Source organism: Liolophura sinensis, chromosome 2 (assembly GCF_032854445.1).
Source record: "Liolophura sinensis isolate JHLJ2023 chromosome 2, CUHK_Ljap_v2, whole genome shotgun sequence".
Taxonomy (NCBI): Eukaryota; Metazoa; Mollusca; class Polyplacophora; order Chitonida; family Chitonidae; genus Liolophura; species Liolophura sinensis.
Window position 1 is genome coordinate 8,937,636 of NC_088296.1, and position 16,521 is coordinate 8,954,156.

Here is a 16,521-nt window from a genome sequence, read left to right on the forward strand (position 1 = left end):
ATTCCGCTTAACCAAGCCCGCAGACTGAGTAAGGGAACATTTTGTTTGACACAAGGTTAAGGCCAGCTATCCATCCAGCCGTCCGGCCATTCATCCACCCCAGCCAGCTATTAATCCATTCAGCCATCAATCCAGCCAGCTATTCATCCAGCCATCCGACCACTCATCCACCCAGTCAGCCAGCTATTAATCCATTCAGCCATCAATCCAGCCAGCTATCCATCCAGCCATCCGGCCATTCATCCATCCATCCATCCAGCCAGCCAGCTATTAATCCATCCAGCCATCAATCCAGCAAGCCATCCACCCAGCTATCCATCCAGCCATCCATTCAGCCTTCCAGCCCGACCAGCCACCCCATCAATCCAAACAGGGTTGCTTGGTGATTTTTCCATGCATAATCATATGCGTTAAGTTCTAGAACTCAACAAGAGGCCTACATGGTTAGATAGTTCGCTGGAATTTCAACAAAGGGTTTTCTGTTCAGCTATAACGGCATGTGAACCGTTAGGCGAAACCCGCTTTATTGTAGATGTATATGTATATACTCCCCCAGACACTAGGGTGATTGAGACCACTGGCATACTGTACCTTGCCAACAGACCGTATTCCCTCCCAGGCCCCAACTGAACTAGGGCAAGCAGGGGTATGAGCGGGTGAGGTTGGGAGGGAGAGAGGGGAAATGGACCGGTAAAATGCAACTTAAAGTGTGTGGAGGCATTTCAACAGGCGTCAGGTGTATGAAAAAAGTTTCTTGTTTGCTAGACTCCGAATTGAGCCATTCGCTATAGATTTACCAGAGATATTGTCAAGGATAATAGGTTGCTTTCTGGGCGTTTTGCTGAATGGCCCTTGAATACGCTGCAAAATGAAATGGGACTGTTGATTTCCACTGTTCTGTGAAACGAATGAAAAGTTAGTGTAAAAGTTTTTCATGCATTTCCAAGTAATGCTACTTCGCAATAGCGGCTATCAAAAACCTAATCGGGGATAAATATGCGAGTTAAAACCGTGTCAAACTTGTGGTATAAATAGCGAAACGATCATCCCCTTGGTCTCATGGCTATTCGGTGCACTTGCACCCAGATATGGAGAGGGCGACAGTCTAATACCTCATCAGTTAGTGATCTGTTAATAAAGTAGGCGCTAATTAATGCCCCTTATGAGTGATATGATAATTTGACGTTGGGTAATATAAGGTATTAGATAATATGATGCACTGTAATAAGCGTGTTATACGATGAAGCATTACAAAATTCGTAGTTTCAAGCTGTGAAGCACCGTACAGTAGTGGCAAGCATTAAAATATGAAATATGGCGAAGGCGTCAGACAAAATAAATAAATATATAATTAGTAAATATATAATAGATAGATAAATATCGTAAAAAAAGATACTCGTAAAATGTGACAATATAAAGCACGATAGCATTTATTTGTTTAAGTGTTGCTAATTTAATGCGGTAATCGAAAATATTTCACTTATATGACGTGACAAGCACTATATTTTTGGGAGGAAAACGGACAGAGCCCGACGCAAACGCACGACCATCCGCAGAACAGCACGTAGGTAAGAAGTGTGTAATAATAAGATTGAACTTAAAACATTTAAGAAAATGTATAAATCACAAGACCTGGATTTGAATCATGTGAATTTGTCTCTTCAGGTCTGCAGATTATAAAACCATACCACCCGTTCAAATAAGGAAAGAATGTTCGTTTCTTTTTTCGAAAGAAGAAAAACTGAATGTCTTGATACAGTCATAAAACAGTCACTTTTGACAAAATTTTTTTTTTTATAAAAACATGTGATTTCAGAGATATGCATCCACCATAGGTTATCGTGGATCTTATTAATGGGAAGTATACTGTATGTACCCTATCCTTTACATAGGGTCTTGCTATCTCAGTGTTATCTTACAACATCGTGCAAAGGATCTCACTTTGCAACGACGAGTCTTTACCTGGCAATGAGAAATAAAAGCACCGTTAGGCCAGTAAACCATGCACCGCTGGCATTATCAATGTAGAGGGTGTTGTGACATTTGACGTTGCATGCACACTCTTGGCGTATATCATTTTTACTTCAGTTTTGAAAAAAAGCCCAAAACGTTACCTTAACAAGGTAAATTAGCTCAAATCGCTAACATCTACCTGGCTGGGGCGAGCTCGTGCGAGAGGGTCAAGTTTCAATCTTCAAGCCCACAACCCACTTTCGCCTTATACCATGGCCCCTTTAAGTGCCATCGCATTGCGGTGGCTGGGCCTGGGGAATCAGCTCCCAGAGCAGAGAGAGCCGATTTCTTGTATTACAGGTATCTGTTGCCTATTGTGGGGGTAGGGGTAATGAAGGTAGTAGGGGATGAATACGGGGATCATTTACTCGTCCCACATGGACCTTTGGGCAGGGTAAAGGTTCACAAAGCATTGGGGGACATAAAGTACTCTTAAACACAGGCGTGACAATGTCTACCACAGCCGCGTTAGGGAACATAATGAAGTACACCTCCGTCCTATCTACAATGCTCTTGGACTGAAATCCCTATCATGGGGATCAATATAGTATCTAGCACACAAGCTGTGTCAAAGTCTGAAATATATATATAAGATTTTGAAAAAAAACCCCTCACAAACCAAAGTTCATGTTCACATGTTCAATTTCTCCAATATACACATACACTGCCCAAAAATGCTGAGGGTGTATCAGTTCCTTTTTATATTTCTGGAAACTGCGACATGAATATGAAGTACAATTTAGCATGATGTAGCATACAAGAGAGTCTAACTCAACTCAACTCAACTCGAATACATGTGTTTTATCCATATTTTTGTATGGTGTAACCCGTTGTGCGGTATAAAACAAACATATAGTGTGTCCGACAATTGCAGATGCAGGCATCCACATCCACAAAATCCTGATATGACCTGCGGCTCAAAGGTATTCAATGGAATCTGATCAGAGGGTGGACGAAAAAGTGGGGGAAAAAACATAGAAAGACACAAAAGTCGGTACAATTAACGTCTAGGGCTAAAATATCAGATTTTCATGAATGTATAAACTACTTACAAAACACTGTAGAATGACGCATACAATCTTCACCTGATTCTAACTGTACAGTTTTGAATTGGATATCGTCTGTATAGAATATCATTTCCCCTGCCAACGTCACTGGAAGCTAATGACTGCTTTTTCTGCCCTGATAAATATCCAGCTTTATTCACTATTTTTGTCTTTTTTTGTTGTACATAATTCTTTGAGAACCAGTGCTTTAGGCTGTTTTGGAAACTGGTCCTTTGGTTATCCACTCAGAGGGCCCCTTTCCACGAGTTAGAAGTTGTACATGCATGTATAAACGAATTAGTCGGACCTGACGCTTGGACACCTCTCATTCCAGCCCTCCCCCCCCCCCCCCCCCCACACACACACACACCACGCTATATGTATCAGTATTGCCAGTTTCTAATCTGACCCGGATGTGCCAGTTCTGAATGTGATTCAGATCTGCACTAAGGTATCGTTATTTGAAAGCTGTGTTTTTTTTAATCAGTAGCCGCAATCTCAGGTTTAGCGAATCAGCTCTTTTGTATGACATTGCGACATCTGAACAAGCAGTGCACTGATTTTTAAAAATTTTGCAGACATCCATTTACATCTGACACAGTGGGGAAAGTTTAAGATAATATAACCGGAACCATTTTGGAATCCCCCCTTCTTTTTTACTTGAATACGGAGACGCTATTCGAGTGTAGCGAATTAGTAGGCGACATATCCAATTCAAAGTTCACGTTGTCAACTGAGAAATCAATATCCAGAGTTTAAACGAGACGGAAATTTGAAATGTTTGCATTTGAGCCAGTAATGGCCAATGTAATGTACTTTTCTTACTTTAAGTTACATTATTTTATATGTCAGTATAATGAACCGCTGGATTAAGTCGGGTACTGACATTAGTCTGCGTCAGAGCCCTTCATAAACCAATACTTGCATTCGATAAAATGAAACTATTCTTAAGTTCTGCGTGTTGTGGTTGAATTTGTCTAATAACTTTCAACCACTCGTTTATTGAAAGCAAAATACAATGAAACTCAAAAAAAAACCCTTTTTTTTTCTTCTTGGAAAGCTATACTTTTGCATGTCTACGTTTGCGAGAGAGTGATGGGGCAAGAGGAGTTCGGATGGGCAGGTAATGCGCTCAGTTTCGTATCCAGGCACTTAAGAATTTTTAATTCTACCAACAGTGCCCGAGGAGACAAGAACATCAGCCTAAGCGAAGTCAAATCCATATACAAAGACGCGCTAATGCGTTAATGGTCGACAAGTTTATTATCGCTGGACCGCACAAACAGGTCTAACCTTGATTTTATTGGATAATATTGCACCTGGCTAATCGACGTAAATATGACTGCGTGCCTACTTCAATATCCAGTGAAATGTTATAACTGTTCGCGCATGCCATAAAACCTTGTGTCAACAAGTTAGTCTTTTCATCCGAGGTCGAGATAGGTTAAAAGTTTACTTATGTCCACCCCGTATTATTGAAAGGTAATCGAACAACCGTCAGTGGATTTGTCTCCACTCTCTACCAGCGGCCTACCTTTTAAGAACATTTTGATCTGGAGGGCTTTTTTGCGGCGGACCTTACAAACGCCTGTTCACTATCAGCGATGGGTAAACACTAGAGTGTGTGTAGGTAGACTTAAGCAATGATTTAATATTGTTTACAGATTGTAAAATGACTGTGGGAAAAACTGACTTGCGTCTGGTGAGAGCTTGTTAAATTATTGTACACTACAGGCAAAGGGCGACGTGGCTAAACAGTCTGTCGTCTTGTCTCATTTCATGTCAACGCGTTTTTAACGAAAAGACAAAAAGCGGAGGGCAGAGCACTAGTGAATTGGTAGTGCAGACCAACGCTATTGGCGTTATTGGCCTGCGCCTAACGTCCTTGTTCACTAAGTGCATAGTTTGGACGCGTACACTTTAACACATCTTCCCACTTCGAACCGAACCCAGTGTCAACACCACAACATGGGTTTGGCGACCCCTCTCACATTAAGCTCGATAGTTGAGCAGATAAACACATTTTCTTATCTCAAGAGACTGGTTTGCTCAAAATCCATTTACCTTGATACGAATTATTTTAACATTTGACACCCGCTGCGGGACTTCTTCTCCACGTCGTGCGTGGCCAGAAAGCTGTTTGGGGATTATCATTACTTTCACTCGAATATACACGATAATTTCCGCAATAAACAAACTGGGACTTTCGACGTGCACCCAATCATCCGTGTACATCTGCCAACAATCTCCTATTAATGACTAATCACTTTTGAAACTGTATAGAAAGCCGAACGCATTCCAGGGGCGGAGGAACATTGAAGCGGTGGACTGGGCGGGAGAGGGGTGTTGGGGTGATAGTATACGGATGTATTCCGCTAACGCCTACGATTTCACACCTTCCGTTAATCCGGGCATTAGTAACAGCTTAGCAAAAACAAGGGAAATGGGTACAATCCACTTAAACCTGCTGAGGTAGGCTGTGAGCGAATTCCGTCAATCGGGAAAGAAATTCTGCCAGGAAATTGAATAAACACTGTTCCTATTCCTATTTTGACACAAACGGAACAAGAACTACAAACCATGTGGAGGGCTGGCATGACAGATTGACAGACCTTAAAATGAAATCTGAGCAACCAGTGATTGATGTAATGCGATATGCTGATTCGGTATCACACATTCTTGCTATATAAATGTGATATTCAACATCGTCTGTTAAACATTACTGCATTGTTGGTATATATTCAGTCACATTGTCTAAAATGTTACTTATTTAAAAAAGAAATAAATGGTACAATAAAATGTATTCGGTTTGTTTGGGTTTTGCACATAGTAGACATATATGACATAATAGATATGTCTGTCAATCTGTAGATCTACACCCCTACCCATTAACCACATGCGGCAGTAATTAAAATTAATCATACCAGCTTATAGCACATCGGGGGTCGTAGGCGTTAGCGGAATAAACCAGTATACGTCGTTACCTACTAATTAATGGGGGAAGGGAGTTGGCGACAATGGCATTGTCCCCGTGACAATTGGCCTTAATGACAAAACAGACGTTTATACTTGGAAAAAGATATATCTGCAACATGTATTTGGTTTTGAATGACGTACCTGTGTACAGGTACTATAACTTTTACGCTCTATTTGAGTATTAAAGTTTATTCCGATGAACACACCCATCACCACCCCACACTCAACCGTCCATCGTCTATCAACCTGCCTGATTAGCCACTAAATTATCCAGCCAATACCTAATTAGCCATTGAATTATCCAACCACTACCTAATTAATCACTGAATCATTCAACCACTAATTAATTAGCCCTTGAATCATCCAACCACTACCTAATTAGCCACTGAATCACCCAACTACCTTATTAAACACTGAATCATCCAACTACCTAATAAGCCACTGAATCATTCAACCACAAATTAATTAGCCACTGAATCATCCAGTCACTACCTAATTAACCACTGAATCATCCAACTACCTAATTAGCCACGGAGTCATCCAACTACCTAATAAGCCACTGAATCATACAACCACTAATTAATTTGCCATTGAATCATCCAACGACTACCTAATTAACCACTGAATCATCCAACTACCTTATTAGCCACTGAATCATATAACCACTAATTAATTTGCCATTGAATCATCCAACCACTACCTATTTAGCCACTGAATCATCCAACGACTACCTAATACGCCACTAAATCATTCAACCACTAATTAATTTGTCATCGAATCATCCAAGGACTAATAATTACCATTGAATCATCCAACGACTACCTAATTAACCACTGAATCATCCAACCACTACCTAGTCAACCACTAAATCATCCAACAACTACAACTTAGCCTCTCTCGTTGAGTCACTACATGTACCACCCAACCGCTAGACCAACCAACCAACAAAACACTATCATGAAGTCATTCTCCAAATCAATGGCACTGCATTTTTTTTCTAAATACACAATAATTTTCGGTGGTTCGAAAATAAAATCCATAACAAAGATGAAGCCTATTACTGCATCAGTAACAATAACTGCAACCGATCAACATGAAGGCAGACGAACATATACAGCATTTTTCATTTATATTCCATTTTTCTGTGTTTGCTTTAATATCTATACATGACTCTTGTGGAGCTCTAAAATCATATATGTCAATATCCCCTGCTAACACAATTGGTGGAGCGGATATGACATCTATCCGGCCAGACTGTGTTTGAAGTTAAACTGTTTATGTCAAGGTATATTCTCATCTACTAGCCAAATCATATTGTAAAATTGTATTCGTCCCTCATAAAATGCCCAAAGGACAATAAAATGAAAATTCAGTAGATCTATCGCACATCCCGTTCACGAGATGTTTGTTTCCATGTCCAGCCAACAATTTGTTAAGGTTCATCTTCACTCTAACATACATTCCAGTTATTTTCAAACTTTGTGTACGGTGAACCTATAACATGCAAGTAAGAAGATATGTTTTAAATTCAGGAGATCAGACGCATATTCGGATATTTCTGTCTTTGTCCAATTAACCATTTGGTTAAGGTCAACGTTTAATCCAGTCTTCTCGTCAAATTTTTGTCATATTAAGATATTCTGAAGTATTCTAAATGCAGCACGCCAATTACCTTAACGGAGTCTTCATTTAACTTCGTGTTAAGGACATTTTATTGATTTATCAACCCTTCAAAATTCTGATGGTACAATATATAATGTCACGGCTTTTTTACTACAAATTATTAATCCACTACCATTGATGGGATTTGTGTCGTCTATATCGGGCCTACCTGACTCAGATAGTTAAAGCGCTTTTTCGCTGCAACTGTCAAGCGTGTGTGACCAGTGAGGTCGAGTGTTCGAATCCAAGGGCTTTAACTCAAGAGGTTTGACAGGTACCCAGCGAAAGTCGATGGTTTACACCGGTTCTTCTCCACCCACACCTGCTCGCCGTCATATAAGTGAACAATTTTTCAGCAAAGCCTTAGAAATAAAATCAAACACATGAAAATAGATGTATCGTGTACCGATCTAGGCGTCGAAACAGGCATCCGTATACGAGTTCTCAGGGTTATTGATCACTAAATCGATTTCCAAAATAACACAAACCACGAAAGGACTAAGAAAGCAGATAAAGTAAGAAATGTGGATGTATTAATAAAAAGAGAAGCTGTCAACAGTTTCGAAAAATGAAAGGACGATGTGAGGAATATTCCACGAAAATGAAATAACCCAGTATCAAAATCATATATGACGTTAGTTCATAAAGTTTTAATTAGTTAAAATATGCATTAAAAATAATAATTGTGACTGTTCGAATATCGAGGACGACTATTTTGTTCGGCACGATGGTGTACGGTAATAACCTAAATGATGGCGTCTTCAAAAAACTCATCAGCGATTCAGAGTGAATCCACCCCGACGACAATCTGGGGGCTGGGCTTGGAAATTGACTCAGGTGAATTAAAAAAAGCGTTCCAATGCATAAATTAAAGGAGCTAATTTCATGGTAAGTTTAAACCTCATTAGGAGAGAATTTCAAATGAAGCTCCCACGTTCACACCAGGGCACATTTTAAAGGGATATTCACTCTGCGCGATATAAATGAATTCAGTGGAAAGAAATTTATAGACACTGTCTAAATGGTGCTTGGCGAAAGCAAGAAAGACGTGCATGGCGCCATTTTCTGTATCCGAAAGCCTGACAAAACCTATGTGACGTAATTATCTTGCAACAGCTAACGATTCGAAGATTTTTTTCACAGATACATAAAAATTTTTGTCATAATATTGTATTATACATCCGGGGGTCACATAAATTGTGGAAATTTTTCTGCGTAAAAGTTATTCATCCTTATGCAAATTAGCCCTCTCTGATGTGCCGCGATATCGAAATCAAATTTTGCTTCTCTGTATTTAACGGCAGTCTCAGTCAAATGCATGCATACGTAGTCCTTCTCATATATGTATTATCATGTTGCAATCATATAGGCAATATACGATTAAGCATGATCTATTTGCTTAGCTGATGTGCAAATCTTTGGAATTTGGAGTCATAAAATCATAAATTCTTCATTCTGCGCCCACTTCAAATGTTAAAATCGCCATCATATCATTCATTCATTGCTGAGGTTAGCAATAGTTGCTGTGCATAAAGAAATACAACTTACCTATGATGGCATGCAGTTAGCAATCCGTCCAAATAACTGTCTGTTTTACCATCAATTGAGTTTCGCTTTTCTGAATGATCTTGGTATTTGCCTAATAAGTACAGAAAACAACCTCTGCCATTCAGCAAGAATAACCCTTTACTGATGCCGAAACGGTAGCTTTTTTACTTATCAGCTGTGAACAATATTATGTGTTTCCCACACGTATCGTTTGTCATAAGGGTGAACCTTTTGAGTATTTCTGGCTTTAAATTTTTGTCATCGCGCCATACTCTAGTGTCTTACGATACAATGGATGCGCAGGGCCGTGTTTCCTGCCTTGCATTGAACCGGGGATGGGGACGGTAACGTGATACATCGTCTATTCATATTTTTCACCTGACTACGTAAACAGGAAACGCAGCCTTATTATACTGGAGCAGGAAGGATCAGAAAAGACAAACACTTTTCATCCAGATATACCCTCTATAATTCGTCTGATTACTACATTTATGGTATTGGACACTGTTCACAAATGATCCACTAACCGCTTCTTAATGTCATTCTCCATATAAACCGTTATACCTAGACTCAGCTTGATTTCCCGGTCTTCGAAGTCCGATTTCTTTCAGTGAGCAACTCTTAATAAAAGTTGTTTATTTCCTTGTTTAGTTTATTTAATAAATCGTTTATTTTTTTGTAAGTGAATCAGTTTTTTTTATCTCCTATGTTCCTTATTTTTTTATACGTTGTACGCAGGAAATAAATTTACATGACGTAGAACTAGTTTTCAAGCATAGGAAACAGCCAGTTAATTTTAGTTAAATTCCACCTGGTTTTAAAAAAAATCACGGTTGGTGGAGAAAATTCTCACCCAGCAAAGGTTGGGTTCGAACACGCGTCCCAGTGGTTGACGAGCTAGATATTTGAAGCATTTTCGTTTGCGCAAATCTTCAAACGGGCATGTCTCAATACGTACTGTGCTCACAAAAAGATTTTTGGTTTGTCTGGGTTTGTAATTGGCATGGTTAACTATTTTACGTGTATGATCATAAAATCACTAAAACCTATCAGAAAGAGGAATCGAACATGACAATAATATCAATAGGAGTCTTGTTGTTAAAAACAAACATATCAACAGGAGTCTTGTGAATACGAGAAGGCATAGATGGCGTGTATAGAGTTAAAGGTTAAGGAGAGTTTCTTAGTTCCTCCATGTAAGCAACAAATAAAATGCGAAATGATCATGCACATGTTATGATAGCATCTACCTAGACCACTGACGTGTAACTAATTTGCAAATTAATAGAGAGAGAGATGTGGTTATGAAATTATAATTTTACCTTCAGAGGTAGAGATTTTAAACTTTTCGACTTACATTAGGTCAAAATCTTTTTTCCTCTTTCAGAAACTTTTGATATAACGTCGTATGGAATCATCTGACAAGTCCAAGAAAGTCCGGTTGTCGTCTAGTAACATCCTCACTTACAGAAGAGATGAACGCGGAGTAATACAATGGGACTGCTTTCAAGCGCCAGATTCAGCAAAGCAGACGACAGGCGACTTCGACGAACCGGATGGAGACGCCGCAAGCGTGTTCACGACACAACAGTCAGTTCCTACTGGCCAGAATGACAGCTGCAGACGTTCTGTTAAATCACTGAATAATTTCTACCCGGGGACCGGAAATTTGTACCAGTTTCAAGATCGCACTCTGCTGACAGGAAGTGTGGAAACAAATCACCCACTACTGCAAGGGTGTGGGATGACAGGAGATTTCCCGCCATGTGCAGCCACAGGAAGTTCTGCTTCACCCCTTAACGACTCTGAAGTGAAGGTAAACAAACGTTGTGACATTTACCACGTGTCTGTTCACAAGCACCGGATATGAAAATCAATAATCTGGCAAAACAAACAAAATCATGTCTGGCTTACACCGTGATAATATCTTCAGTTAACAGGTAAAGAATTAGCCTTGCATACCATGTTCTTGTTTGGTGGATACGAAAAAAAAACAATCCATTATCAGCTAAAAAAAAAACGTGCATGAATCATGTTTTTTTTATGTCAGTCTTGCAGTGAAACAAGTGACTTGATATGCATTTTCTTTTGCACCTGGGATAGGCTCACACAATACTTATAGAGCTATAAGTATATCCTTGTGCTTATTCCTTTCTCCCACAATTTAAAAAAAAAAAATTATCTTCCGGCTCTGGAATTGCGCCTGAAGTGTAAATTTATTCATATGAGTAAACATTCGTTAAAGACATGCACTAACTAAGCACATGAATAATCAAAAGTCAAAACAGCAGTGCAGTAGTGAAAAAAATAATACCCATTTACGCGGATCTAAGTACAGGATCTTTGTTTTGCTTAAAAAGGGTATTTCCTCACTGGTTTAATGATTTATTATATATTTATGTATTTCATGTATTTCATGTATGTATGTTTATATGTATGTATGTATGTATGTATGTATGTATGTATGTATGTATGTATGTATGTATGTATGTATGTATGTATGTATGTATGTATGTATGTATGTATGTATGTATGTATGATGTGTGTAATTATTTAGTCTTCAATCACAGATTTGTGGGAATGCAGGGAACATGTCCGTTAAGTTCTTATCTATTGTATGTGTTTATTTATGTATTTATTTTGCACTCTCAGGTTTGTGTGAATGCAGAGCGCATGTCTGATGCAACCGGATGCTTCCCCTCGCATTACTCGCCGTTAACTCCACCGGCGACTCCAAAGAAAAGTCACAGAGTTCTGCGGCAAGGTGAAGGTCAAGGAACTTGTCAAGTTCAAGGTTTTTCATGCCACAAGCCCCAAACACCAAGAGATGGATCAAAGTTTTCGTTTCCGGTAAGTGTTATTTTTATTCTGTTTATATTTGGCAGGAAAGAAGGGCTTCCGTTTAATTATTTATTTTTTTTTTTTTGTTGGCCTGAAAACCGGTGATCATGCACGTTTCACTTCTCCTACAGCTGTCTGATAAATGAGTGGGGGAAACAGAGATTACTTTGCTAATTGCATGATGTGTAGATTATTTCCTTTGGTGATTGATCCGCTGGGTTGATGGCAAGTTTGAGCTCGAATACGTAGAGACGACCCAAAATGCATGCGCAGTGGATCATTTAGGGAATTTTGTTAAGGGGAAGATGAGGGGAGGAGGTGGGGAGGAGAAATGGTGCTCAGACTTCAGGTGACTTTTATAACAGTTCGATTTCTTTTTGCATCCTTACTATACCTAACGTAATTACGTTTTTTTTTTTGGTATAGTATTCATGACTGTTTTAAAACAGACCTTATATATGCGCTTCGGTGGCAATTATTTATTTATATTTGCTTGGTGTTTTACGCCTTACTAAAAATATTTCAAATACACGACGGCTGTCAGCATTATGATGGGAGAAACCGGGCAGAGCCCGGGAGAAACCCATTAGCATTTACACGCTGATGGAAGTCCATCCCAAGTACGGGCGAGGAGGAAGCCAACATGAGCATGAGCTCACAGCGACCGAAATGGTGGTAAGCTCCTGGGTATTGCTCCGAATTGTCGTCCTAACCCACAACGCCACGCACCCCCCAACCCCGCCACGCACCTCATCTCCCGCCCTGGTCCCTCAACTCCTGCCCTGGTCCCTCCCAGCCTCGTATGGCAGGATGACGGATAATATATGAAGGTTGAATCAGATGGTTATATTTTATGAATCCATCTACACAGTGGGCTACAATGAAGCCCGGACTGGACCGTGGCCTAGAGATCAGTGAAATAATCAAACAATGAATGTATTTCGCCACCTGGAATAAACTATCAATACTCGAGTAGTACAGGATAATTTTTCGTGTGATAAAATCAAGTGTTCCACATCGCCTAGATGACAGTCTGTAAAAAATTCTAAATTTAAAGAAAATGTTAGCTATGTGCATATTTTCTCTTTATGATGAGAATCCAGAAAATAACACGGCATCTTTCTTAATTCTAAAATTTGGCGTATTTCCCTATGTAGAACATTTTTAATACACCTTTGGGGCCTAAACTAATTCGGCCGTCTCCTGAGTAATTTGTTGTTGTTTCCTGTTTTTACCATGAACTTACCAAACTGGTTATTTGATAATACAAATGTAATAATGCAAATGTAATAATGCAAGTGTATGGTCAAATAACAATTTGACAGTTTAGATGTCATTACGTGGGAAAAAATGTGTCCCATTTCCCTTCTCTGTGAAATTGGGAGTTTCATAGAACAGACATTTCAGCTTGAAACTGTAACATGTCCGCCTAACCCGGATAGCGCAAAGAAATTTATTTATTTATTTCATCGTGTGTTTTACGCCGTGCTCAAGAATATTTCACTTATACGACGGCGGCCTGCATTATGGTGGGACAAACCTGATCAAAAATCACTCATGGTGTAAAGTTTTGTTGTATTCTGTACCAGTGGGTGTTCCACTCGTATTTGCTTGCAGACGAAATTGGACCACACCTACCTTTTCATGTATATCGTTACCTCTTCAGGTGAACATTAAATAATACTTGATTCGAGGGCCTGGTTCATAATTGTGCCAGACAGAGTCCATCGTTTATTGAGAGAAAAACGACGTTGTCAATCATTGGACAATTACGGCGAATACGACGGGTCGATATCTTTGTTTGAAATACTGATTCGTGTGTTTCCGGCAAACACACGATGGCATTAAGCCAATTGAAGTGAATGCGATACCTTCGCCGTTTTGTTCTCCCGCCCTGTAACGTGGTTTCTTGCTCTTGAACTTGTGACAGCTATCAGCTAAATCAACACGTAACTACAAATCGAGGGTATGGGATCAATAAACACTGTCAAAAAGACACCGGGCAGAACACGGCACCTCACAAAGCGAGATCCATTTGGGGTGTTTGTAGTATGATATTACTCGTTCAGACGGCCGGCCTTTCCGATTACACCTTCGTTGAAGGAATCAAGGCAAATCCAACTTGTATCCCATGTGCAAGTACCTATCACAGCTTACGTGGGAAGGTCTGTCAGCAACCTGAGGATGGTCGTGAGTTTCCCCCGGTCTCTGCCCGGTTCCCTTCCACCATAATGATGGCCGCCGTCGTATAAGTGAAATATTATTGTGCAACATCAGACAAATAAATAAATTTCACAGCTTAACCCAGGACTGGAGGCTGTTTTGATATCATCGGTGCATTTATACGAAGAGTGACAATAAATGCGTAACCGAGGTACCTTTGTACTTTTTCTTGTTTCATATCATGATGTTTTGCATAGAACAAATACGCACCTTTGCAATGTCTTAACTACGTACTGGATTTGACGCATCGGCCGCTGCACACGTATCTCTTTCACGTATCATTGAAAACTAACGACAACCTCTACTACCCTCAGTTAACTACCTTCTCCTACAGTTATACGCACGTGTAAATATTCTTTTCATGTATAGGTACGATTTTATTTATGAAAGGGGTCGTTGGGAATTTGACTTTAGATTTTGTTTCCTCGATTCAGGGACCGAACTTTAATTTGAAAACTTTTGGACACGCTTTATTTATTTTAACGGTGTTTTTCACCGTACTCAAGAATATTTCATTTATACGACGACCAGTATTATGGCGGAAGGAAACCAGGCAGAACCCGGGGAAACCCACGACCATCCGCAGGTTGCTGTCAGACCTTCCCACTTACGGCCGGAGAGGAAGCCAGCATGAGCTGGACATGAAGGAGGAATAAGGATGTGGTTTTGACAATTGCATGCATTTGCTAAACCTTGAACAGAAAAATCCCACTGTGAGGACTTTGGGACTTTGAACGACTATTATATTTTTAGAAAGCTGGATAGAAAAGAGGGGAAAAAAGAGAGAAACGTGTAGACAAAAATATTGATACAATGTGGACAGATATTTGCTATTATGGAGGAAAATGTCCTTAAATGATGCGCCACATTTCCTAACCACCATTCTCCCATGACGACGTGTGTGCAAGGCGAGTTACTTGTACAGAAAAGATCTTCAACAGATCAGGAACAGTTATTTAATACATGTGTGAGCTTTACAACAGCACTGCTTAAATAAATTGTTCACGTTCACACTGGTTATAAGCCCTGGGTAATTCTGTATCCACGTTTTATTCGTTCAAGGATTGTACATCGCACAATTTACCCATTAAATAAGGCACTGTTACCAGGGGCCAGTTGCTAATACGAGACGTTGAACAAAGAAAGGTCCACTGAAATCCAATTGGCCGTCAACTCTTATGTCTGCCTGCGCTATTATACCGGGCGCTGATCTCTATTTATCAATTACCAGTCATTCTTTGATGTAGGCCGTTTGGGGCAGACAAGGCACTCGTGTAAGACTCAGAAATACACCGCATTCGATGAGATACTTCATCCGTGTCTTCAAAACACAATGGATCTGTCCTTATAGATGATAGTCAGCTGCTCAAAATTTATTCCTTTTATACGGAGAAAAAAAAGGAAGAAAGAACTATTGTTTAGCACTTAATAGAGGTAGGCCCCTTGAAGAATTAAATGTAAATAATTAGTAAAAAAAATGGGGTCATTTCGCTCCAAAATCTTTAACGTTCAAGAAAATGACCTCGGCCAAAAAATTAAATTATTTCTTAAAACAGTTGTGTTCCTTTAACAAAGAAGTTAACGGGACTTATGTGGTTTTCATAAGATACAGAGCAAGGACATACCTGATCCGGAAAACACCCTATGAATACCCCAGACGTAACTTAACACCTTAATTTTGCAAACAAGCCCGGGTTAAGAGTATCTCCTTTCCGTACACCGTTATTCGATTATACAGTGTGTTCAGTCTACCAGCATGAGACTGTCATCAGGAACTATTTGTCATGTGATAAATCATTACGGTATCTTTTTGTCCGCTGTTTTGTCCGCGGGACTACGTGCTGGGGGGATGGAGTAAAGGCCATTTAGTACTAAAACGTCTCCGAATATATAAGCGTAGGTTTATGAAGTTTCGTCTGTAGTCGCTGTGAGCATTTATAACCAAACCCGTCCCGCCACACGCCCTCCAACCTCCTTCCCTGTTTGCTGGTCAAAGGTTTTGTTTATAAAGAGTTCCATCAGCTGGGAAGCCTGTAATTACTGTCAACTTCTTAAAATCCTATTTCAGTCATCCCGGTATCAAAGAAATATTCAATCATTGCCGAACGACCAAAGTAGAAATTCACATTAAATAACATCGCAGGAGGTAATGACCTCGAAATATTCGACAGTGCTTTTAATAAAAAATCCGGGATAAAGACTAAACTGGAAC

At 39.8% G+C, this 16,521-nt stretch overlaps 1 protein-coding gene across 1 annotated transcript in view; it reads left to right on the forward strand.

Annotated features, from left to right (window-relative positions):
- The window catches only part of LOC135463090 (uncharacterized), a 34,245-nt gene that overhangs the window by 10,945 nt on the left and 6,779 nt on the right, over positions 1–16,521 (forward strand). The window contains exons 2-3 of the mRNA XM_064740409.1: positions 10,633–11,061; positions 11,898–12,095. Of these exons, the coding sequence (XP_064596479.1) occupies positions 10,654–11,061; positions 11,898–12,095 (606 nt within the window). The 5' untranslated portion in view covers positions 10,633–10,653. The remainder of the gene's footprint in view (positions 1–10,632; positions 11,062–11,897; positions 12,096–16,521) is intronic.